The sequence below is a fragment of the Pelecanus crispus genome, chromosome 1, assembly GCF_030463565.1.
Source record: "Pelecanus crispus isolate bPelCri1 chromosome 1, bPelCri1.pri, whole genome shotgun sequence".
NCBI lineage: Eukaryota > Metazoa > Chordata > Aves > Pelecaniformes > Pelecanidae > Pelecanus > Pelecanus crispus.
The window spans coordinates 144,335,069-144,358,937 of NC_134643.1; the positions used below are offsets into that span (position 1 = coordinate 144,335,069).

The following is a 23,869-nucleotide window of genomic DNA, read 5'->3' on the forward strand; positions in this document are numbered from 1 at the left end:
TCACAGGATATGAGACACTGCAGCAATGACATTTCATGATCATTTGTTAATATACTTCATGTAGTTGTTATACTGAACTGCACAAGAATTATCAAAGAAAAACAATTTGCTTTTGATTCTTCTTTCTATGAAACAGTCTTTTCAGAAAAGTGCTCGAGGGGTACACTTTCCAGTGTGCAAATGCTTTCATGAGAGGTGGTCTCACTGAAATAGCAACTGAAACTAAAAACGGTATTTATCCAGGCAGCTTGGGGCTGTCTGTTCAAAAAGACCATCCTCCTTCCCTCCTGCTTCTCTGGAGGGCCACACTGACAGATCTGAGAGAAGAAATTTCATGGAAATAAGGTACAGTTTATTTAAAAATAATGGAGGGGGAGAGAAGAGAAAGAGCAGAAGAAAAGTGATTGAGCTTCTCTTCAGCATGATTGGCAAGTTAAAAAGTAGAATTTACACGCCTCCTCCCAGAGCCTGGATCAGACACAGGAGAGAGGACCTCTTCCCCAGCATGCTGAAGAAGTCAGAACCCACAGCTCACAACATCTGAAATACCCACGGGAAAAATTAAACTGCAAATTATCCAACTTCCAGTGGGAAACTGAAGGGAAAAAAAAAGCTATGTGAATGTCTTAATTTATACAAAGGCCAAACCACTCAGTAGTTAGAGAGATTTCTGAAGGAGGAATTAAAATCAAATTATCTTTTATGAGGGAGGAGAGATATTTTAGGAGTATAAGCCAACTTTTCTACTATCACTGGCTCTCATCTCCTGAATTCCTCAAGACAGCTCATTCAGAAATCCCCACACTGCATTTCCTTGCTAAGACACCATATACAGAGAACATATTTTTATTTTTAAAAACTTCTTTACTATGTATAGCAAATACTCTGCTTATATCTAGAGCTGTATGATCTTCTGGCTAGATTCACAAGAGTGACTAAAATGCAACACACTGCTCTTCAGTTTGTGGGGCTTTTTCCTGCTCTCCTATAAGGGAAAAGACATACTTTCCTCCTACAGTGTATTTTAGAAGTCTCCCATTAAAACTTGGAAATAAGACAGTTTGTCTGTTGTACTTATTTGCTATATGTTTCCACACCCCGCCTGACCAGCAAGTAGTCATAATATACTGCTTTACACTTGTGACATACTGTAGCATTTTAATTTTCTACCTCGTAGATTTTAATCCATCGCAGCACATTCCGTCACCCACACTGTGCAGTAACAGTAGATATTTCACCAGCCAAGGGAGAACGAACACAAAGATACTTAGTAGAGACAAAAGCCCTACAGAAATGCCAGCAAGCTAAGGGGAAGGAATGCATGATAAATGAAGAATGCAACCACAGAGATAACTGGTAGGGCCAATGAGCTTTGTGCAGTTCCACTCAAAAGCTGAAAGCTGATTACTTCCGTACAACATACTGGCAGAATAAGGCTACTATTTTAAAGCAACTAACATGCTTTTGCTAAATAACGGACCATTGTCAGAGCCACTATCCCGGGACAGCAAATGTACCCTTACTGCAATTACTATTCTCTAGTTGGAAGGTTAGTTACCCAGACTTTCTACACTTAATTAACTTCAAACCCCAGCTCACTTCTGATGTTCAGAAATACTGCATTCCATGCATAAATAAATGTTCGGCATTTCCAGCTGAGAAATGCTTCTGCTACTAAAAAAAACAAAACCAAAAACCACCCCAAAAAAACCCACCATTCTATCTTTTCCCTGCAATAACACACAAGAAGGGAATTGTTTTGAAAAACACACAGAAAAGGTATGTCAGAAAACCAAACTAAAAACATTTAATACAATCTTCACAGCACCAGTGGCTCTGCTAAACTAAACAGTATAAAACTAAATTCTATCCTTTCAGCAACTGTCATGAACTAAATTATCACTGGACTATTAAGTACTAAGGGTTAAGCCTGCGACCAAACAGGACACTGAACGGGTTTTTGGTTTGCCCCTTTTTTTTCCCAATTATTTAACCTTTATGAGGTAATAGTCACTGGTATTCACATGCAGTATTTTACAGTGCAGACTTTCATTCCAGTTACAAATCCTGAAGATTTAGCTCTGTATCTCTAACATGCTTGCAACATATTTCATTCTTTTTTGAAGCCTGTATTATCCAAACGTGGGTAAATTTTCCAAGAACAACAAAATGGCGAATTGCCTATAAAGCTTCCAATCCCTGCCAAGGCATACGACAACATTATGGTTTCCCCCAAAGAAAGAGTCACCATAATATTAGAAAAATGGAGCAAAAGTATTGAACTTTTTTTTAACCCTTGTTCTGAGAGATGTAAAAAACTGGCAAAATAGACAAAAGTTGAAAAGAAAAAAGAAAAATTAAAAACTGTTTATATCGAGGTTTGAGAAGACGGGGAAAAATGTAAAGCAGTTCAATTAAACGACTGCAGTTTTGTGTTTATACAACTGTAGAAAAGGGCTGATATTTAGCTTTATCTCTGCAAATAAATATAATAATCTAATGATAAAGTCTTATGTTTGCCTAAGCTTTTATTATCTGTGAACTATTCAACAGTAAGCAAATTAGTAATTCTTAAAGACATTTCAGCTAGGAGGCTGCTTCCAGTTCCACTTTGAAAACTTCATAATCACAAGAGTAAAAATAAAAACCAACAAATTTATCTTTAATTACCTTTTCTTGGCCTCTTCATATTGCCAGTTCAGTCTTACTTTGTCTACAAGTCTTGTTTTGTCATCAAACCCAAACTTTTGCAGAGTTGAAAAGGAAGGAGAGGGGGAAAAAGAGAGGGAGAAATGAGATTTTAAAAACATTCTCACAACAAAGAAAGGGATAGATTAGTCTCACTTACCAGACTCACTAAAAAACCTCAATGCATTGAAGTAGTAACATAATAAAACCCGATTTTATGCCTTAGAAATACAAAAATGGTTTACTGCTAAAAATACAGAAGATAAATGAGCCCTTTCAATAAATTATGAACCTGGAAATCAAGGGTTAGCAAACAGAATCACTGCTGAATGGTCAAACCTTTTCAACATTATCCAAGCCTAAAACACAAAGAGTATTTTTAATTGAAATATTTTACTACTTGATACAGCTATTTTATGGATAGTTTAATTAGAAGTAATTCACATTACATTCCCTGTACTGTGATGCGTTACCTGGCACTTAGATCATTAGTGTATTTTAAACACTATTACAAAAACATCACCTGATCCTTGAACCAGCCGTAGAATGCACATTTATGCTACAACTCCTACTGTTTACAGTCCAGCTTCTACAGCAACTTCTCTCCATCTTAGGGCATCAGCAGTTCCCCTCTTCAGAAGTCTGTGTACTGTCTAATAGTTAAAACCCAGCTCCCTGTTTAAGTGCATTGATGCACCTCTGCATTTCTCAGCTAACTTCTGCTTTTGCTCTCTTCATCATCACACGTGTAAAAACTCTACCTCTTTTTTACTCACATTCCACTACTAATAATCCAGGAAAACAATTAACATCATTATGTATTTTATTTTCCTAACAAAAAAATCTATACCTGATAAACACAATTTTCAGGCTATATTCGGCTTGTCTTGGATGGCACTCTGTGTATTGTGAATGGGAAAACGCTGCTATTTTCCTTTTGGTAACTCATTTTGGAATTCAATAATCGCATCCACCACCAGTCTGAAAAATGACATCCCAAAGGCACCATCTACCTAACACACTGAAAGACAGCCTGGTGTTAGCTAAATTTTCTTAGATGCTTATATCTTAAAAACACAGATTTCCTCTTCTGTAGAGGCCCCCTGGAGGCATCCAACTTGGCAACTAGTCACCAGTGGAAGATGACAATAGAGGAGAAATGGGATGATCAAAGCCTACAATTAAAAAGTTATATAGTTCAATAAAAATTTCTAACCGAATGTGGAGTAACATCCAAACTATAGTACTACCAAACTACAAACAGGTGGTCATCTTGTTTTGTTGTCAATCTTGTCCACAGAAGAAAATGTTTTATTGCTCAAGAACAGTTAGGGTGCCATAGTGCAAGCCAAACTTTTATTATTTGGAATACACACTGCCATTCATACGGAATTATTTCCAAGGAATGATAATATGTTCCTCTCAAATACCACATTTATATGTTCCTCTCAAATACCACATTTAAAGGCACATTTGAGCATAAAGGTATGACAGACTAGCTCAGGAAAAACTCCTGAGCTAGTTAGTTTTTACGAAATATACTTTGGGACTCTAACAAATACTTCCCTTGTCTCACACAGGAGAAAGGAACAGAGGTCTGCCCTACACTTTTGATATGCATGAAGGATGATGACAAGCATAATAAAACCAAGATTTTTTTAAAAAACAAAGAAACCCCATCCATCACTACTACCAAAATACTAATGTGGCACACTATTGCACAATCAGGTCTCTACTGCAACTTCAAGATGGCCAAAGCATTTTCTTCCTTCCTGCATCATTACAAGCATTAGTAAGTCAGAGCTGGTGACAAGAAGAGAAGAGGTCCGTGGACACCTCAGCAAAAGCTGTTACTCAGAGATGAGCCTGTGGTCACCAAAGTGATGATGTAAGAAGTGCTCTGCTGGGCTGGCTGAGTCTGGGAGCTCATTTTACCTGCCACTGACCTGCAAGCACATCACTACGCTCCTGTGCCATGCTCAAGTAGCAGAACCACAAAGGCCACCACTCATGAGCGCCGTTCACATGCTCTGGAAACAATAAGCAAACACACCGCCCTCACCACCAGTATCGCTTCGGATTTTTCCTTCTGCTACAGTCAACACCTCTTAAATTAAACCAGGAAATAACGATGTATCACTATAGTACAAAACCATCTTATTTTCTACAGCAAAGGTCTCGCGTAGGAATGCATACCTCTCCAGTGATGTCAGTCTGAGAACAAGCATCGCAGTGTTGCTGAGGTAAACAGGAGTCACTGAGCGAGCTAGAATTGTGCTGGAGATCCTGCAGGGAATCTGTAATACAACAGCTATTCCTGAATCCATCTGTTAACTTGGCCAGGCTCTACAGGAGAAGAGATTTAAAAAAAGATAATCATTAAGAAAAACTGATTTTTGTAATTCTTTGATTAACACAAAAAATTATATTTAAAAATATGACAGGTAGCTTGCCTATAAATAGCTATTTACAGAAAGTAAAATTCATCATAGTGTTACTAACATACAGAAGCTTTGCTTTGAAATAAACCTCTCCTTTCAAAAGATGCGCCTAACAGTAAACAGATTTTTTTAAAATTATTTGGTTTAGAACTATGAATGTTTGAGCTTTTGTATGACTTACAGTTCTTAAAATCTATCAGCTGTCAACTTTCAGGTTAGCTGATGGGGAAGACAAATGTGATTCACCTGCCCTTTTGCCATCTTCTGCACAGGTTACATTCCTTAGCCACTACTGCTATCACATCCAACTTGATGAATACCTTGTGTTGATTGTATTTTTATGACAGCTGATTTCACCCTTGTGCTCCCTTACCCAAGGTTCACATAGCTAAGAGATATTTTACACTTTGGGTTAAAAAAGGGACATCTCTGAGATGTCTAGACAGTGACACAAACTGTGAAGGTAAAGCAGAGACCTCAAGCAGTCTGCAAGGGGAAATTAAGACAGAATCACACAAAATAATAACAAGAACTTGTTTGACAATAAGAGCTCTTATAATTCCTTTAAAAAAGAAGACAGAATTGTTAATATTGCTTTTATTTTCTGATCGCGCATTCTCTACTTTTCCGAAATTAGAGATAATGTAGTGTTAATAACAAAACCATGGTGCAGGCTGTCATTTATGACTGACACCCTGAGCATTCTGCATCAAAAGAACATTTAAAAAAAATTTAATTCTGCCCCATCACCAGAAGATAAAGGACAATCAAATGATGTGACAAGAATTTATCAGAAATTTGAAGAGGCGTATCAATTTATAAATCATAACATATTCAAACCATTTGTTTCTAAAAATAAAGATAAAAACTCTCAAAACTGATTACTCCAGTGTCTGAACTACAGAATCATAGACGAATCTGAAGCACTGTAATAGGAAAACGCTGGCCCTCAGGAATCTGTGTGGCTCTGACAACTGGTGATTTGCAACAAGACCCAGCTATGGTGCATATCCAATTACAAGGAGATTTCTCAGCCTTCAAAGTACAGTTTAAAATGAGAAAGACAGCAATGCTGCCTTTTCTTACAACAAATTCAACTAATGGAGTCAAGAAGGTGAACGTGTGTAACAGCAGCTGGTTGCTGCTCACAGAATGGCAAGACCACCTTGAAGATGAAGGCGTCCAGATTCGGAGCCTAGGAAGCATCCACAGAATTGCAGCAGGCCTGAAACTAGCCAGAAAAAGCAGCTTTTTCTGGTGTCCTCCATTTCCATCATACATAGTCTACCCCTTCTCATGATATATTCATCCCTCCCTCACACCTGCCTCCACTAGAGATAAAAAAGGGGGAAAATACCCAGCCTGGTGCAGGACAAAGGAACAGGCAGGCTCCCTAGACACAAGAATGGGGGGCCTCTGCTCCTCCCTGCAACCCCCTGAATGTACACACTTTGTCTTCTTCCTACTGGGGAAAGACAGGGAGAGATGTAGTGTGTCCTTCTTAGTATGAAGGACAAACAAAATAGTTCTTCTCAGTCCTGAGAAAGCAAAATTCAATCTCATGTTATGTTGCTGAGAAGTGCCTAGCTAGTGTATCTTTATCCTCCAAGACCTGCTGCAAAATTAACTCCTCCACAACGTGGCAAAAAGAAAACCAGAGTGTCTTCCACTTTATGAAAATGGAAAATTGCAGAGTCCCATCCAACGCTCTTCTTCAAAACTCACTGGAAATCATCTGGTCCTGTCAAGTCTCTGGCTATATGGAGGATCAATACGGCTCCCTAATGGGTTTATGACATCGAAATAATAATTTCAAATCATAGCTACAAAAACATCAAACATCTAACTTGCCCTCTTCCCAGTAACAGGAAGTGACATGAACAAAAACTGAGGATACAGAAAGCCTGAGGTTTCTCCCAAATAAGCTATGTCCGATCTGGCACCTTTGGCTAACACATACGATGTTATGGGCATACAGAACACCAAAGGTCGTGATGCCAGAACTTTAATCTAAACTTCTTCCCATATTTCAGCTACTTCATGCACTCCTGCTGTGCTCCTGACACCCTCCAGCATCTCCCTGGCAGGTAATGAAGGGCTGCTTGGCTGCTGGCCAGGCTTCCTATCCAGGCACAGCTGCTGAACCCTGGATACTACTTAAAAATTACATAGCATTTGGCAGGTGGTAATCACCAAGTAGCATCACCTTAACTTACATCCACATGCACAGGTGACTATGCTGTAGCACAAACACACATGCTTTGAGTCCTTCTAGTTGGATGAGTGAAAGCACAGCCTCCAGCAATCCTAACATAGAAAATTACAACCTGAGTTAGCATACTTTTAGATAGAAGCAATTTACATAAACTGCTAGGAGTAATATTGTCCCCATCTATATGGAGGAATCCATCTTTCATCTGTGGTTTATGGATTGTTTATGGAAATCCCACAGGAACTGCCAGACCAGCCTATTGTGTGGATGTGAAGTTCTAGGCACACCAGCCCAAACCTACCCAAAAAGAGAGAAATGAGCACCGCCATTTCATCATTGATCTGTTGCTACCTTATTTGGGAGCTCTCTGCCATGTACAATTTCAGTGCAGTTCCTATCTAAACTATTTAGCCTATTTAACTGGTAAAGAAAAGAAAGGAAAAGAAAAAAGGAAAAAAAATGTACAAAAAAACCACCCTCCAATGCTTTCTAAGGATAAAGGACAGTATTTTAAAAGCATATGCACATACTGGAACAGAAACAAAAGTATGAAAGGGCTGGGGCCGGGGGGGGCAGGCAGGGGGAGAGACACACACACACGCTGCTTTCAGGAATCCAGCCATACACCTTGATTACTCAATCTTATATAAAAAGTTTGTCCGCTTTTTTGAGCAGTGACACTGCATATTTGGCTTTATTTGTAACCACAGCACCCAGTTTAAATCTGACCACCCTCTCCTTCCCTCGTCAGCCTTCTCTCCCACACAACTCAATCCAATTATCATATTTCTATGACAGCTACAATTTTCCAAGCACCTACACAAGACTGAGTCACTTCTACTATGTTTAGTTCTGTTGCTTACACTGGCCAGATTTAAATTAAGAAATAGTAAGAAACTGTCTATTTCCTTTCTCTGAAACAAATCCCCAGCTGTTTACACAATACTTAGAACTCCTCTATAAACAGCTTTCCAAACAAAAAGGTTTTCATTAAGAAAGCTTGTCTTACCAACAACAGCTTTAAAATGTAGCATTTGCTAGGATAAATCAATTTCAAAATTGATAGGAAATTAAAAATCAAATTCTGAACTCATTAGGAAGATACTTAAAATAGATTTGCACTTGTTTGACAAAGCTAAATAAATCCATAACAATAACCTTCAACTAATTATAAAAAGGCAAAGCACAGAAATGTTTGGTGACAACAAAAATAACTTCATTTTTTGGGGTCAAAATTTTAAAAAATATCAGGCAGAAAGCTGGATATTTTTGCAGAGCACAATAAGTTGGCAGAAATCAATTTTTACAACTGTAGATCTTGTAAACTAGGGCATTTAATCCCTTATTACAATTGCAACAAAACATGCAGAACTGTTTTGCGTGCTAGGCCTGTGTGGAACATCTATTTTCTAGATTGTCCCAGACTATATGTTCTATTATTGGATGCTATCACAACGGATTGTCATTAATTACAAAAATGCTACCTCCTAGACTGGTATTTCCTGTATGTCACGTAGACCGATGAAAAAGGATGGCAACACTTTTCATTTTCACTTCTGTATTGTGCAACCTCTGCATTCTGGTGCTGCCAGCATTGCCCAATCCTTGATGCTAAGCTTGATCCTAGACTTCTAACTCCCTCAACACTGTATTTAAAGAAACTGCAAGTGCACTTAAAGTTGTTTTAACAGATATGATTTTCAAGGCATCTCAATGTTTACAGCTGGATTTAGTGCCACCAAGGAATGAAAACATAAGGAAAAGTGGGGGGGGGGACGACAAAATCTAGCGGGGGAGTCAAAACAAGGCCAATAGTTAAGCTGCTCTAAGAGCTCACACACAAGTCTTTAAATTACCACTTAGTTCCCTAAAACATGCGTCACTGCATCCATGAAGAATGGCCTTTCTAATCATTTCTTGCTAGCCAGGCATGTGGAAGACTGAGAATCACTTTAAAACTTGGCCAACACAAAATATCAAATATGTTAAAAGTTGCCAAGGCAGAAACTTTTCATAGTGACTTAAGTGTTCTGTCTACTTGAACAAGGATTTGCGGTCCATCAGCTGACCTTTGGGTAATGCTTAGAGACTGAATAATTGTATAACTATGGAAATTCATTATATGTAGATTACAAGCTACCCATATCATTTAACAATTAAAAAAAAAAAAAAAACCACAAGGAAACACTACTGCAGAGAAAACCAAAAGAAAATGTTTGAACGGTAACATCAGTTTAGTACGAACCCCAAAATTTAGGTAATAAAGATGCCTTTTGCCATATAGCAGCCTGAAGCTTGGGTGAAGAGAATTGTCCTTGTCACCTCTCTGTATCTGCAGCATACTTGAGCAAGTCTATACTGAAGTCCCTGCGGTGGCAGAGGCTGTGGCTCTTCGATCAAGCTCCCATCATGTTAATTACACAGGCACAGCAACTGAGAGCTTGGAAGAGGGTGCAGAACCCATTCAAAAGTTAGATCACTACTCAAGCATGGATCTCCCCTCAATCCCCATGCTCCAATTCATAAAATGATCTAAAGCTTGCATGATGGTTTCTGTATACGTTGTATTTAATCATACTCTTTGAGGGTTTTGTGAGAACATTTGAAATTAATGTGTCTTGAAATGGGTACTTAAGAGGAGAGTTTGGGGCAAAGAAAGGAGAATTGCCAAACTGTGGCACAGTGACAGAGAGATCCATTTTTGCAAAATGCTTCTAAAAGGAAAAACGTGGTAGACAAACTGGTAAACACTTCAGCACATGAATTCTCAGTCTTACTTCATTATAGGTAATACAAGAAGACATTAAACAAAATTATAAACAAATACTGTAAAACTTAAAGATTTTTTTTTAAATGCAGCATTATTACTCTCTAGCAGTCTTTGATATAGTCAGCAGCAAAGGAAACATATTCAATAAAGATATTGATCTAAATGTAAGGATAGTGTATTATCTAAGACAAAAATATGAAACACATATGAAGTCTTATGTTCACAGTGTAGACAATGACTACTTACCTCTTTCGAGCTGCCTGCTATTGGCAATTATCAAACAGAAAAATCAGTTTAGGCCACCCCATTTCCTTATTTAAACTTGGTAATCCCAATGCAACCACAAACAAGAAAACAGAGGTAGGTTATTACTTTTTGCTTATTTAACTTATTTGTTCAATAGCATATTTTTTTACCTGCATAAGGTCCTGCCTTTCTTTTTCACCTGTGCATATAGCTTTCTTTATGGTTCGAAGCTCATTCATTATAGCCTGTGCTTCATCCAGTCTATAATTTGTATGAGCACTTGACATTTTACGATCAATCCTGTTGAAAAGATGAAGACAAATTCAGGAATTTTCATATAATTAGGAAGAGCACAGATGTTGTAAGACCTCTTGTTTATACATGTACCACTTTATTTCCAGGAATAAAATGATGCTCCACTTGGAATTAAGACAGCACTCAGTGTATAGTACACTCTAAAGACAAAGCAATGCAATTACCTACCTAGGTTCTGCAGAATCAACACATTTCCTGTTTTCAATGTCCTAATACAGACCTTCCTTACAGGCAATGTCTGTGGGCTATTTCATGCAACAACAGTAAAAGCAACCTGAAACTAACCTACATGGTAATAACCCAAAAGATAAAGATATTAGCAGTCTAGCCATCACATTTCCCATGCAGCAGTACACATTGCAACATCTCCTTCAGGACTTCTATCTGATCTTGTTTCAGAAGTTTCTAGCAAAGGCATTTCATTTTCTTGGGAAGACATATTTAATTCCTGAAATTTTATTGCAAATGCTTTCCTGCCATTTTGGGCATCTTTGAGTATCTTTTCTAGAAGACATCATTATCCTGCACTAAGGAACATCACATGGAACCATCCCAGAAGATTTCAAATGCAAACTCATTAAGGAGCAAGAGCGCTACCTACTACATCAGGCCGAAGTACTATTAACGTTTCCATCTTGACATAAAAATCTCTCATCTTCTCTTAAGTGGGACATCCACTGTCTGAGTTTTCAACTCTTTTTCTAACAGTTCACAATAGTAACGCACAACAGATCAGGACACAGAAGCCCAGTCCAGTGTATCATCTTGATAATTTGCTTTGATTTACAGATAAAGAACAAGACCAGAGGCTCTGCAGAACTTACCAAGAACCATTTGGTCTTGGATTTATAACAAACAGGATTTTGACAGGCTACCCACAGCAATTAGTGAAAATTGTATTACATTCCTATTAAAATATTAAAACCTCAATTTTCCTGTTAATCTAGCATAGAAAGTGTGTATACAGAAAAAAGGTGGTATGTGTAATAGTTCCTTACACCAATGCTAAGAATGAACATTTCCAGGAGAAGGTGCCCCTGGTTAACAGAATTAAAGATAAAACATACATCGGTCATTACCTGGGACATCAGTTTATAAAAAAGATATAGGAAGAGAGGGTGTGCTATACATATATGACAAGAATACTCAAACTCTATCTAAAATATTGAGAATACCTAAAAGTTTCAAGGTAGGTATTATATTAAGCTAGGAGTGTCAACAACACTCACTCAGCATGTTCTGCCAGTTAAACAAAATCAGTGAAGTTCCACTTGCAGCAGATTACTTGCTTTAAAATTAAAATATTAAAATGAAAAATCAAAAGGCTTGAATGAAAATCCTGTGGTTTTATTGTGCAGCTCACAATATTTAGGAAAAAAACACAGGTTGGGTTTCTACAGTTCTGGTTTGTTTGGTTTTTTTCTGACAGTTCCTGCTTTTGGAGATAACACAAAATAAGTCTGAACCTCAGCTTTCTACTTAAGCACAATTTTCCCCATGTTGCAGAAGAAAATACACATTTTACGATTTTTGGTTAAAGAACCAAAAAGAACTTAAATGTCATGTTGATTAAAGTTGGGGGTTTTTGTTTGGTTGGTTTTGTTTTCCTTTTAAGATGTTTACTTGTGTCTTCACTAATTTTTAGCTAAAATCCTGAAAAGAGTAGATAAAACCATGGTAAAACAAGTAATCCAATTCACTGAAAGTTTCATGAAAAAGATAACATATGGTTTAATCTGAAGGTTACATTAATGTTAAGAACCTAGATTCCACCCAAATATTAGACCAGAAAATGCCTCCTACACAACTGCTCATTATACTGTTTGCCAGGTCCAAGGTGGCATTTCAGGAAAAGGAAATTATTTAATTTCAACCAGATTTTTGTCCAGTTACCCACATATTCGTGTTCCTGGACGTCACTTTGGAGCCCAACTTATGAATTGATATTTATTTAGGGAAAGAATCAGAAAAGTTTCTACTGCCAGAAATATCTGAGCTTAAATCAGCATTGCTGTCAACCCAAACTGACTTAAGCATCTTACAAAATTACTAGTTATTTATTGTCTGTTAGGGTTTTTTTCCCTCCTTTCATAAAGCTCTAGTTTTGAAAGCCACAAAGTTAACAGGAATGTTCCATTTTATTAATGGAAAATAGCATGATAAAAATACAGATTAGACCTTTGTATGAATAGAAAGAACATTCAACTAATAAACAAAACTATGAATAAAGTATACATTTTCTGAGGAAGATGTTTCCAGGATACACAGACTATTAATACACTTGCAATAGTTCCAGTCTTATAGGGCAGTTTCCGTGTTCCTCTATTTTCCTCCACGTGCTTTCAAACAGGCAAGACTCCCCCATCCTCACCAAAGCACAGATCTGTAGTTGAGTTAAAATCTAATTTTAAAGCTATTGTCAGGTCTCATATCCTCTAAACTAGTCTGTAAGCTACAAATTGTTTAGTCAGTCCTAATTCCCCATCTCTCCCAAATTCTCTCAGCGTTCCCTCTGCTCTCACAGCCAACTGGCCAAGTTTTTATTTCCTTTGTTGCTAAACGCCTTCTTCCTCCAAAATTCCTGCTGGCAAGCAGAAGGGCCACTGAAAACACAGGGGAGGAGGAACTGCTCCTCGCTCTCATTCCCCGCTGCCCGCCGGCTCAGAGGAAGGGATTTGTTCCAGGAAAGGCTTGTCTTTAACCCTGTAACTCTGGACTGCGACAGAATCAGCTGCACCTCAGGGCAAAGGCACCCGTGGAGGCTGAGGAACACCATCATGCAGCATGGCGTCTTTGCAGGCTTTGAACAGTGAGCTCTAGAAAGTCTCCAGTGGGCAGACTGTGATGTCCAAAGGCTTATCACAACACTGCCAAATCTGGATGAAACTGTAGAAAATACAGCCCTACCAAAAAGCTGCAGCACTATAAAATTTGAAATTCTGACTGTATTGGACTTGTAGAGCTATTAAAAAACCCCTCCATCCTCTCTCCCCCCACAAAACCCCACTTTTCTCTAGTTGTTTTGTGGGTTTGGTTGGGTTTTTTGGGTTGTTTTTTTTTTTATTCTCCTCAAAGATGGCTAAGCCATTTTACTAAAATTAAAAAGAACAGAAAACAAAACACAGTCCAAGGCAGACACTGTATGTGGAAAATGTCAATGCAAGAGATTTGCATTTAACAAAGGCATCTGAATCAGAGAACAACATAAAATGATGGAAATACTGAGCAACCTAACCACCCTGATCATAAAATTTGTCTCTTCTCTGAGAGCTATACCCAGCAGAGGCTGCACAGCGAGTCACAGGGCAGCAGGTTCCGATACCTGCTCATAATGCCATTCTGGTCAGACTTTCAAAGCAAACATTCAGCCAGATGTAAAGCCCGAAGTGTGAAAGCTCCTAATATTGTTTTTGGCTTGTACTTGAAATAAAGTGAAGAATGTGGCTTTAGAACAGCTGAACAGGATGCATGCCGTTCTAGTTTGGCAGTTACTTGAAGATTTGACCTAGCACAAGAAGGAAAAAAGTTATGCAGACCAAAAATTTCGAAAAGGTAACAAAAGGGAAATGTCTGAGATGCAAGAAACTTTAAAAAAAAATGGGGGGGGGGGGGGCAGTAGGGAGAGGAATCCTTTAAAACAAAAATTCTGGAAGGATCAATGAGTTTCTTTCAGACAGTATACTTTGTGGATATGCAAAAAGTAAAATACTTCAGCTTTGGTACATGGTTTGATTGACCCTCTTCTCCCGACAAATACAAGGAGTAGGGGAGAGATCACCCAGGGACAACCTAGAGCACGCTTAGGCTTTTTAGCCTGATTTGTCTCCTGAATACACAAGGAAGCTAGAGAAACTTCTCTCTTCAGTTGTTAGACAGTGCAAGTACTCTCCAATCAGCTCACTTCATACTAGAAGCAAAATACTCAAAAGAAAGCACATATCTTACCAGAAAGGCAATTAAAAAAAATTACTTACAAACACAAAACAAAACCAAACCCACAAGCCTCTGGTTTACAAGCAAAGAAGTCACTGCAGAGAGCAGAGCTCAGCAAGGCACAAACACTGACAGAAATTCACTGCAATCCTGGATAACGCACGGGCAAAATGTTCTCTCCAGCTTCAGCAAGCAACAACAAATGCCACCCAGTGCACCAATGGGACAGAGAGTGACTGTAGCAACAGCAGCAATGAGCAGCACTGAAGCACTGAGTTGTCATGCTTGAACTTTTAAACTAGATGGTTAGAGTGACCACGGACTAATTAGATATGCTTTAAAATAACTCCTCTCGTGAATGTCTCTCCTATACCTCCATCCTGGACTATGGGCAACTTCACTTGGGCTAAAATCCAAGACTAACATTTGTACTCTTAATCATTCACAGACTTTACTTTTCAAAAAGTTGCACTCCTTTGCTGGACTATCGTAAATGAATTATATTAATTAAAACAACCTTGAGTTTCAAATGGCCTTCAAATACTTCCATCATCCTAGTCAAGTGTTTAGTCCTTTTATAAAACAATTGAACCTATACCCTTAAAATAACCCAGTAACCAGGAGAAGGAAAACAAATAAAGTAAGTAGAAACGGCAAGGCAATTCTTATTCACTAAAGGAAAACATGGTTAACAATCTTAAGACAAAATTGCTTTTGTTCTGTTACTGCTTACATATCTAGGCCACCATCCTAAAACCATACTTAAAATATGAAAGTTTTTGCTGTTTCAATATACTGAGTGCTTTATTTTACTAATTCTCAGTTAATATCTTACATTAATGACTGTAGTCAATAAAAATATATTTATGCCTGAAAATGATTACATTGTATCTGCCAATGAAGGATTTTGGTTGAACAAGTTTTCTTCTCTGAAGCTTTTAAAATGCATTATAAAACAAAAGAACCTTGTAAGCTTAAACAAAAAAACCCAAACAAAAACCAATATTAAGTGCATGGGCTACTCCCTCTCCTGAGTGTCTCCCCTTATATCATTTTGTTAATGTAATACCAATCAAAATCAAAGTTGGAAAATAAGCAACCTAATTGCTCTGGGATCCCTGGAATTTTGCCAGCATTCCTGAAGTGAAAGTGTGCGCCCATGCTCTGTAGCACCAATGCAATAAATCCAAAGCTTTGAAATATTTCCACGGACGCTGTACTTATGCTGCAAAACGCATTAGACATGCAACAGTTCCAATGTTTTCAGGAAGCGCCTGCATTAGGCGGTTTGTTCACATGCATACTGGAAAAATGGCCAAGATTTCTAAATGCGTGGCCAGACGTCCAAGGCAATTCCAAGAGCTGCTCAACATATGGTCTGGCCTCTGGCCTTGTTGAACAGATCTGGAAGTCGCAACCACCTGTGTTTACCTGCCATCTTTTCCATGGCTTGGCAAGCTCTCTCCCTATCCCACTGGGCATCCCGTGGTATGTGCTACCTGTGTAGGTGACTAAGCAGCGCACAAATGGAAGTTACTCAGTGCCCACCTGATGGCCTGCAGGAAGAGTGGCAGGGAGAGGGTCACCGCAACAGTTCACAACCTTTGCCACCACTGAGCACAAAGGAAACAGAGCGCAGGCTGCCCAATAGTCCTGGGAGCAGCGGCAAATTGCCCAGAGGTACCTTTCCTCACAGGGAAGAGACAAGGAGTGCATTTACAGGCATTCATTCTGCACACACGCAACAAAATCCAAGGTCTCGCAGACCATCAGATTTACAGCGCACACACAAATCAGCTACACTGTGCAGAATGAGAGCGCCTGACCATCAGGTAAAAGGAACCACCAGTGTTGTGGTGTACAGCCTCCCCCCCCAGGAGAAGTACTGTGCCCAGCCAGAAAGCCTCGGTACTATCCACAGGAAAATTACTCCACTGCATGGTGCTTCTGGCTGTGCTCCAGGTGGTAGGTATCTCCAGAAAACATTTGGAAAATACTTAAAAAAACCATCTAATTCCACCTCAACATTTTTAGGCAGAGTTAAAGAACAGAGCCTATAAAACTGTTTTTGCAAATGGATCTATGAAATCACCATTCCAAACAATTCTGTCCAACCCTTCTTCCATCGTTTCACACTGTTCTCTTCTCACCCCACATTGCTACCATAGCAGAAACTCTGAAGCAAAGCAATTAAGAGGTTTCAATCTTTTTTTTTTCAACGTTTTTCTAAGAAATTCAATCCAAGGCGAATAAAGTAAAGAAAAAAAATCCTCCCACAAACTCTTAACTTACTCTTGCAGAGTTTCCACTCCTTTTTCCTTATATTGCAGCTCCTGCTTCATCTGTGCCAATTCTCGTTTTAGCCTAGAAAGCTGCATATAACAAAATAATTTAAAGTAATCATATGTAACAGAAACTGTCATGATAAAAATATTTGGGTTTCAAATACAAAATCTTAAATTACTTTAAAAAATTGGAAGTGATAATCTAAGTTCTCTTTCTTTGCTTTAAAATTTGCATTAAAATAACAGAAGAGTTTCTGAAGTATCATAAGAGCCAATAAAATAGCAGTCACAACATTCATCTTTCAAAGTATCAATTTCCTCATTTATTCTATTGTTTTTCTGTCTCCAATAGCTTATGCTAACAGCTAGCAAGTTTCAATCCATATGATTTTTCTTCTCCCTTTGTAGCAGACAGACACCTCTCACCTGTCTTCAACTCTTTAGTCAACTTAAAAAAAAAGACTGAACATTCAATACTGTTAATTTTTCAATCTGGGAAAACAGAATCACTGGCAACAGAACTGGCCTCTCTCCCAGAAATGGCAGCATTATTTTCTACAGTTATTTTCGTGTTGTCCTGCCCTCTCAATCTACCTGCCAATTACCTTGACCCAACTAGCAAGCATAAATCGAAAGTGACAAAGCAGCAATGTCTCCATAAACATATTTTTGTGGTTTTATGAAAACAGCTACCTGAGTAGGTTAGGCAGACCTTAGAAGAGTGCTAACAGCTCCAAGAATGATCTGCAAAGAAATAGCTTCTTGCCCTCCGATGCTGATAGATACCCAAGGGCAACGGGTGGAGGAAGGTTCAAGGGACTACAGACAAATGGGGGAATGGAGCTGTTTCAGTGTGTGGTGGTGAGGTGTAAGACTGAACCGAGAGCCCAAAGAGAGGCAGGGATGGAAGAAAAAAGCTCTCTTCTCTAGCTATCACGCTTGGTACTTTTTCTACAATTTAGAGCACTGTTGATTTTCACATGTATGTCAACAAATGACAGATAAAAATAAATGACAAAACTATTACTAAACAAGAGTAAAAGAAAATTTGTACATATCCAGGCAGAGATTAATTTTGTCGGCTCTAGTCCAAGAGCGAGGGGCTTCACAGCAGTGCTGGGGATGGCAGTCCTGGTTTGCAGAGTCCCACCACCCTGTGTGGCCCTCCCTTCCCCATGTGCTCTTGCCCTTTCCTCAAAACTCGTCACACCAGCCCCCCAAAAACTCCTATACCCTCACCAACTCTTTCAACACTCACCAAAAGTAAAAATTAAAAAAATGCATCATGTACACAAACACTTTGTAGGGCATATTTTATTCTATTACCTGAAACAACTCAATGCCTATGCACAGGTTATCCTATGCACTTAGGAGATCAATTTGTTTTAAAATGCAGGAACAGAGAGAAATAGTCATATAATTTAATACGTTCTTTATTTTCTTTAAATATTATTTTAAATAAATAAGGCTTATTTTCTGTTTAGAATATGCTGACATTTAGAGCATGTAAAACAACAAACACTAGTCAGCACGTAGTAAACATATACAGATAGAATAAATGCCTTTGAGGGGTGGTGAACAGGATTTATTTTCAGAGGCACTCATGTGAAAAGTGGTCACTACAACAAAAATGGAACGCCGTCCTGCAAAGATAAGTATTTTTTATTTATTTTGTGAGCTGAGTACCTGACACGCTAAATCCCATTTTATCCATTAATAAAAAGAAACATACAATTTAGAAATAGGTTCTAGAGCTTAATATTATAAACTGCTTTTTATAATTGTTTATGACTGCTATGTCAATTTGCTTGAAACCAATGTGCTAAGGCAGCGTGGGAAGAAATTCAAGAAGTCAACTATTCTTCCTTCAGCAAAGACAGTACCAAAAGCACAATTCTAGTTTTAAAAAAAAAAAAAAAAATTATATATGTATAAAAAAAAAATGGAACATTTTTATTACAGAACTGCCTATCACTGTCAGAATGCCTGAACTCCCCTCCCCGCATAGAGGAGCTCTGGCCAAATCAGCTAAAAAGTTCTATTTGGCCAACATGTCTACTGAATTGTGAACGGATTTCCAAATAAATGGCTAAATCTAGAGTTCAATGACATCCATATAACCCCACTGAAAATGGGTAAATGGCAAACTATGAAGACAGTGGGTTTGAACTGCACTTAATCAAGAAAGAATGTGGCTGCAAAGTATTTACTACTTGTGGCAGTTTGCACAGAGAAAGCAATTTCTGAAAGCCTGGCTGAGTTTGCTTCTGACGTCCGTGACAAAAATCTTTATGCTTGTAACATGGAAAAAGCATACTCTGCAAGTCACTCACAATATAGACTTGTTTTAATAGAACAATAGGTCAGAACAGAAAAACATTTTTTAATAGTATATTTCCAAAAATGCATGCAACACCCAGTGTAAATGTTAAGGTAAAAGACAAACACATAGTCCCACCCCCTTCCCCAGGCCTAATTCGTATTTTTACAAAACAAAAAAAAGATTACTCACTCTGTCACGACGGCTGGCTATTTCTGCTTTAATCTGATATGGGTCATACTTGGTATTAGTTGAAAATCCAGAGAATGCTAAACAGACGGAAAACAGTATTTTACATTATTTCTTTTTTCTTCTTTAACACACTTGTTAAGATGTGGCACTATTTAATAGACCATTGCATTCATTCTTTGTGTTACAAGTCACTAGGCTTTAAAATAATCCTCTGTGCTAAAGTACAACTGAAGAATTATCTTTGGCCTGCCTGCATTTTTTTTCATCCTTAACAACAACAACAAAAACTCTATGTAAGAGCACTGCATGCATATTGCCTAAAAGCAACTAGTTTCCACGACAGGATGGTGGCATTTACTGATGCAAGCAATTTGTGTAACATTAACAATTGCTTCCTAGGTATGTTGACATAACAGTGTGATAGGGACTAAAGTAACAAAACTATTGTCAGAACAAAATTCTATCAGCTACAGAGAGAAGTTGCCTCCTAAAGGAACAGTGTAGGGAACCAACACACAGATCAAGCTCTGGCAAGTGAGGTCTTAAGACAGTGTATCTAGAGTCAGGCAATGATTTCAAGCTGTGGCATTACAAGCTAAAGCCTAGACAGATGAAGTCAAGGACCTAGAGTATAGGCTGGGCAAGACCAGCCATGATTTATTGAGCGAGCCATTCACGGCAGCACTGGCCCACTGAAAAATGCCTGGTATGCGAACGGATGGGGTTGTGCTCTTAGACCTACCATCATTTTGTATAGCTCAAGGCTGCCGCTTTGAAACCCATATCCATGTCTGCATTGTGCTGAGCCCTTCGACTCTCAAAAGAATACTGCAACGCCAAGGTCATGTCAAGCGTGCAGGAACTTGCCAAAATCAGTAGTCATGCCTGGACTAATTTTCTAAATCCAGGATTTTCTATGGATATTTTGGGTTTGGGGTTTTTTTTCCCCCCCAAACGGTGCTGATCACAACTGAGTCACAAGACTGCTGCATGGGCACCTCCCTGCCAACCCACAACTGCTGAGCTCACACCACCTCCCACTCATGAGCACACGACACTGAGTCAATGGCAGTGCCCACAAGCAAAGAGGAAGAAAACAGTTTGTGAAGTTTTAGTTCTTTTAATGAAACGGATTGAAACAAGTGGTGGTGGAGGCAGGAATATTCGCAATATAAGCGCTCAGCTTTGGCCATCTAATTGCACTTGAGTTAGGAGCCTAAGATTTCTGTACAATAAATGGAAAAGCAAGCATCCCAGAGTGGAATGGAGGAGTCGAATCAAGAAAAACAAGTGGAGAAGCCTTGGGGAATCCTGAGTTGACAGCATGATTAATCCGCAAAGGGATTTTTTTTTTTTTTTTTAATATATCATCCGACTAATCAGACCATCCCATTTTCTCAAAACAGACACATATGACCTTAAACCAATATAAAATATATTAACACATCTGTAGAAAATTAGAGTATTTTTTCACCTCAAAACAAGTGAAACGTTTTAAGTGATTTTACAGTATCTCATTATCAATTCCAGATATACATAAAAAAAAGGCCTATCAGAAGACTGAGAAACATACAAGTCAATTGACATAGCATTTCCATTCATGCTACAGACAGAAAAAACTGGAGGTTTTTTCAGTCATACTTTGTTGCTGTTTCAAGCAACTTGTTTTCCAAGAGCTTTAAAAACATGAAAAACAGGTTATATTTTTCTACTGTACTATCATCTTCAACGGAAGTTTCTTTCTGTATATTTGCCTGAAGTAATTCAACAAAATATCCCACAGAACTATTGCAAACATTCAAAAACCAAAAAGCCCAAGCTCCTAGAAAAGTACTGTAATAAATGCACATTCTTATTTTATAACCTAAAAAAATGCTGATGATACTATCTTTTACCCTATTCCAAGTCTTTAAACAGTAGTTAAACACTTTAAACAATAATTTCTTTTTTAAAATTTCTTAGTGAAAAAAAAGAAGTAATCTTTCTTAATAATTGTTAAGAAATGTGAACATAACAGGGAGAAATAAGACTAGTCACAACTGTTCAGTTATGTCACAAACTAAATCACACAATATATATATTTAAATCTAAGCAAAAAGATGAGATAATCCCAGTCCAACAGTAAAAGCACACTTGGTCAAGACCATGTGGGACACCTCAGTCCTACAAAACATCTTTTATTCAGGATTTTGGCATAAATTGGATTAATAAATACCACTGGATCAGCAGCTAAACACTTCTATCCAGATGCCTCCTCTAACCCCCCCTCCATGGTCAGGTTTCTTGAACATTTTCAGAAAGGGCTAAGCCGAGCTTCCCATACTTATCAAGTACTTGGCATTCACCAGCAGATCCTGCAGTTAAACAATGGCTGTACACACGGCAGCCACTGAAAAGCCACCAGCGCAGTGAAACCCCACTACATTTCCACATGGCTGTTGGGTATATTCATTTGATACACTTCTTTGAACCAGGCTGTTTTGACTCTTCAGCAAAGACACCTTTTCCTGGTGCACCAGCCAACAGCCATGACAGCAATGCAACAACTTCAGATTTCAGAAAAAGTGTATCATCTACTCCAAGTACCAGAGACATCTGAAGAATGAAAAGAGCAGGAAATCAAGGCTCTGTGACCTACACCACCAACATGAGGATCAGAGGCTGGCATTCAAGAACGAGGTGCAGTAATGAAACACCGCTTCCTACCTCATGGTCAGAGGTACTCTTGACCACAACACTTTGTCCCTAACTATTTTATAAAGTTGATAAACCGTCCATGGGTCTGCAGAAGGCTTTCCCTAAGCTGATGGTTCCCCGCCGTTTCAAGGGTGGAATAATCTATGAATTTAGGAGCGCAAGTAGGTGGCTGGTCCACCAACATTCAGTCTTGTCTTTGTTGCCTTGCATGAAGTATCACTATGGCTGGTTCTGAGATGGCTAGAGATGCTCACTGGGATATATCCCTGTTTAATGTTAAAAAGGCACATTCTAATAGACCTAACAGGAAATGGAAGTCCCTGAATAGCCGAGTCAAAGGATAACGCCTCACTTCTGTAGTCAGGATCTTCATTCAGAGGAGAACTGGGCGACAGAAACACTTCACACTATTTCTTACGCCACATGTTGTGAGAGGCAGGTGGGTGAACCAAGAAAAGACTAGTAAACTCACAGCTGGCATAAGAACGGCTGTCATCCTCACACATTTTGTGCAATTGTTGATATTCTTCTTGGGCTAGTTCAAAACGCTGCTGCTTTATTTGGTAAATCTCTTTCTTGGCATTGAGTGCCTCCTGGGCAACTATTAAATATTCCTTTAGCATGCGTTCCTGCTCCCTTCTCCATTGCTCCCTTGGGTCCTCAATTTGTGTGAGCTCTAAGGAGAAAAGAAAAAAAAAAAAAAAAAAAAGAAAAGAAAATTGTAAGACACTTTATCCCACAAAGTACAAATTATTTTGTTAAGGTCTCAGCCAGCACACCTAACACTACAGTGCTCAAAATTACTCCAGCCTGGACGAGAAGGAAGGATGCAAAGCGGAAGAACAGGAAAAACCCTTTCAAGTATAAAAGGCATTTAAATTTGATTCTTTTCTTTACAAACCAGAGCAAACCCAAAGAAAACAGTGTTTTGGCTCTAACCTTCCCTCGTAGCCAGCTTGAAAATTCTGAGAACTACCTAAAAACCCAGAACCACATAGGAGGGTGAAAGGTATCTCAGTGTTTAACCCATAACTCTACACGTGGGTGGAACAACCTTAAGATACTACACACAACTTCACAAGTATAACCACCTGAAAGGTCAGTGACTACACCTACATAATTAAGAATAAGGTCATTCAACAGAAAAAATAGCATTTTAATCTCAAATCCATAAAAACGTTTAAATTGCTTCTTTTTTTGTCTTAAGAAACAGCATTCTCATGCTTTCCCTTTCTAGGGTTTAGTTTGTATTCAAACACAAACCAAAAATAGGCTTCCAGTACAAAATCTTTCCAGTATACACTGATTTTCAAACTCATTATGATACAGCAATCTCTTGGCAGTTGCAAAGACATTTGAGGGGGACACATGCATTAAAATCCCCCCCAAATTATTGGTTGTTTTTCTTTTTGTGGTGATGCTCAAGCTAGCAAATATGTTTTACATGAGGCTGTCCATGTAAAGTCTTGTGTTTAAGTGAATGTTAATTTCTGATGATTGAGGCTCTACTGGTAAGAAGTTGCTGCAGATGCAACGTCAGTGTTCAAAGTAGTGGCAGAACCTGCAGCACAATCAGGAGGTAAGAACCTAGTCATTTTTTCCAAACTTTGTTTCTCACGAGATGAAAGCCAGCTATGTTTTGTATTAATCTTGTGTACATAATTCAGTACATTGGTGTCAGTGATGAAATAAGAAACTATAAAAGACTGAGCCCAACACGTTAAGAACTCTAATAGTGTCAAGGTCATGCTAGCAGCTCTACCATTTGAG

General features: G+C 38.5%; 1 protein-coding gene across 1 annotated transcript in view; it reads right to left on the reverse strand.

The window, feature by feature from the left end:
- The window catches only part of WWC3 (WWC family member 3), a 101,565-nt gene that overhangs the window by 34,442 nt on the left and 43,254 nt on the right, over positions 1-23,869 (reverse strand). The window contains exons 3-8 of the mRNA XM_075714012.1: positions 22,572-22,775; positions 19,403-19,479; positions 16,898-16,977; positions 10,528-10,657; positions 4,885-5,034; positions 2,671-2,744 (exon numbers count right to left, since the gene is read on the reverse strand). Coding sequence (XP_075570127.1) covers positions 2,671-2,744; positions 4,885-5,034; positions 10,528-10,657; positions 16,898-16,977; positions 19,403-19,479; positions 22,572-22,775 — 715 coding nt within the window. The remainder of the gene's footprint in view (positions 1-2,670; positions 2,745-4,884; positions 5,035-10,527; positions 10,658-16,897; positions 16,978-19,402; positions 19,480-22,571; positions 22,776-23,869) is intronic.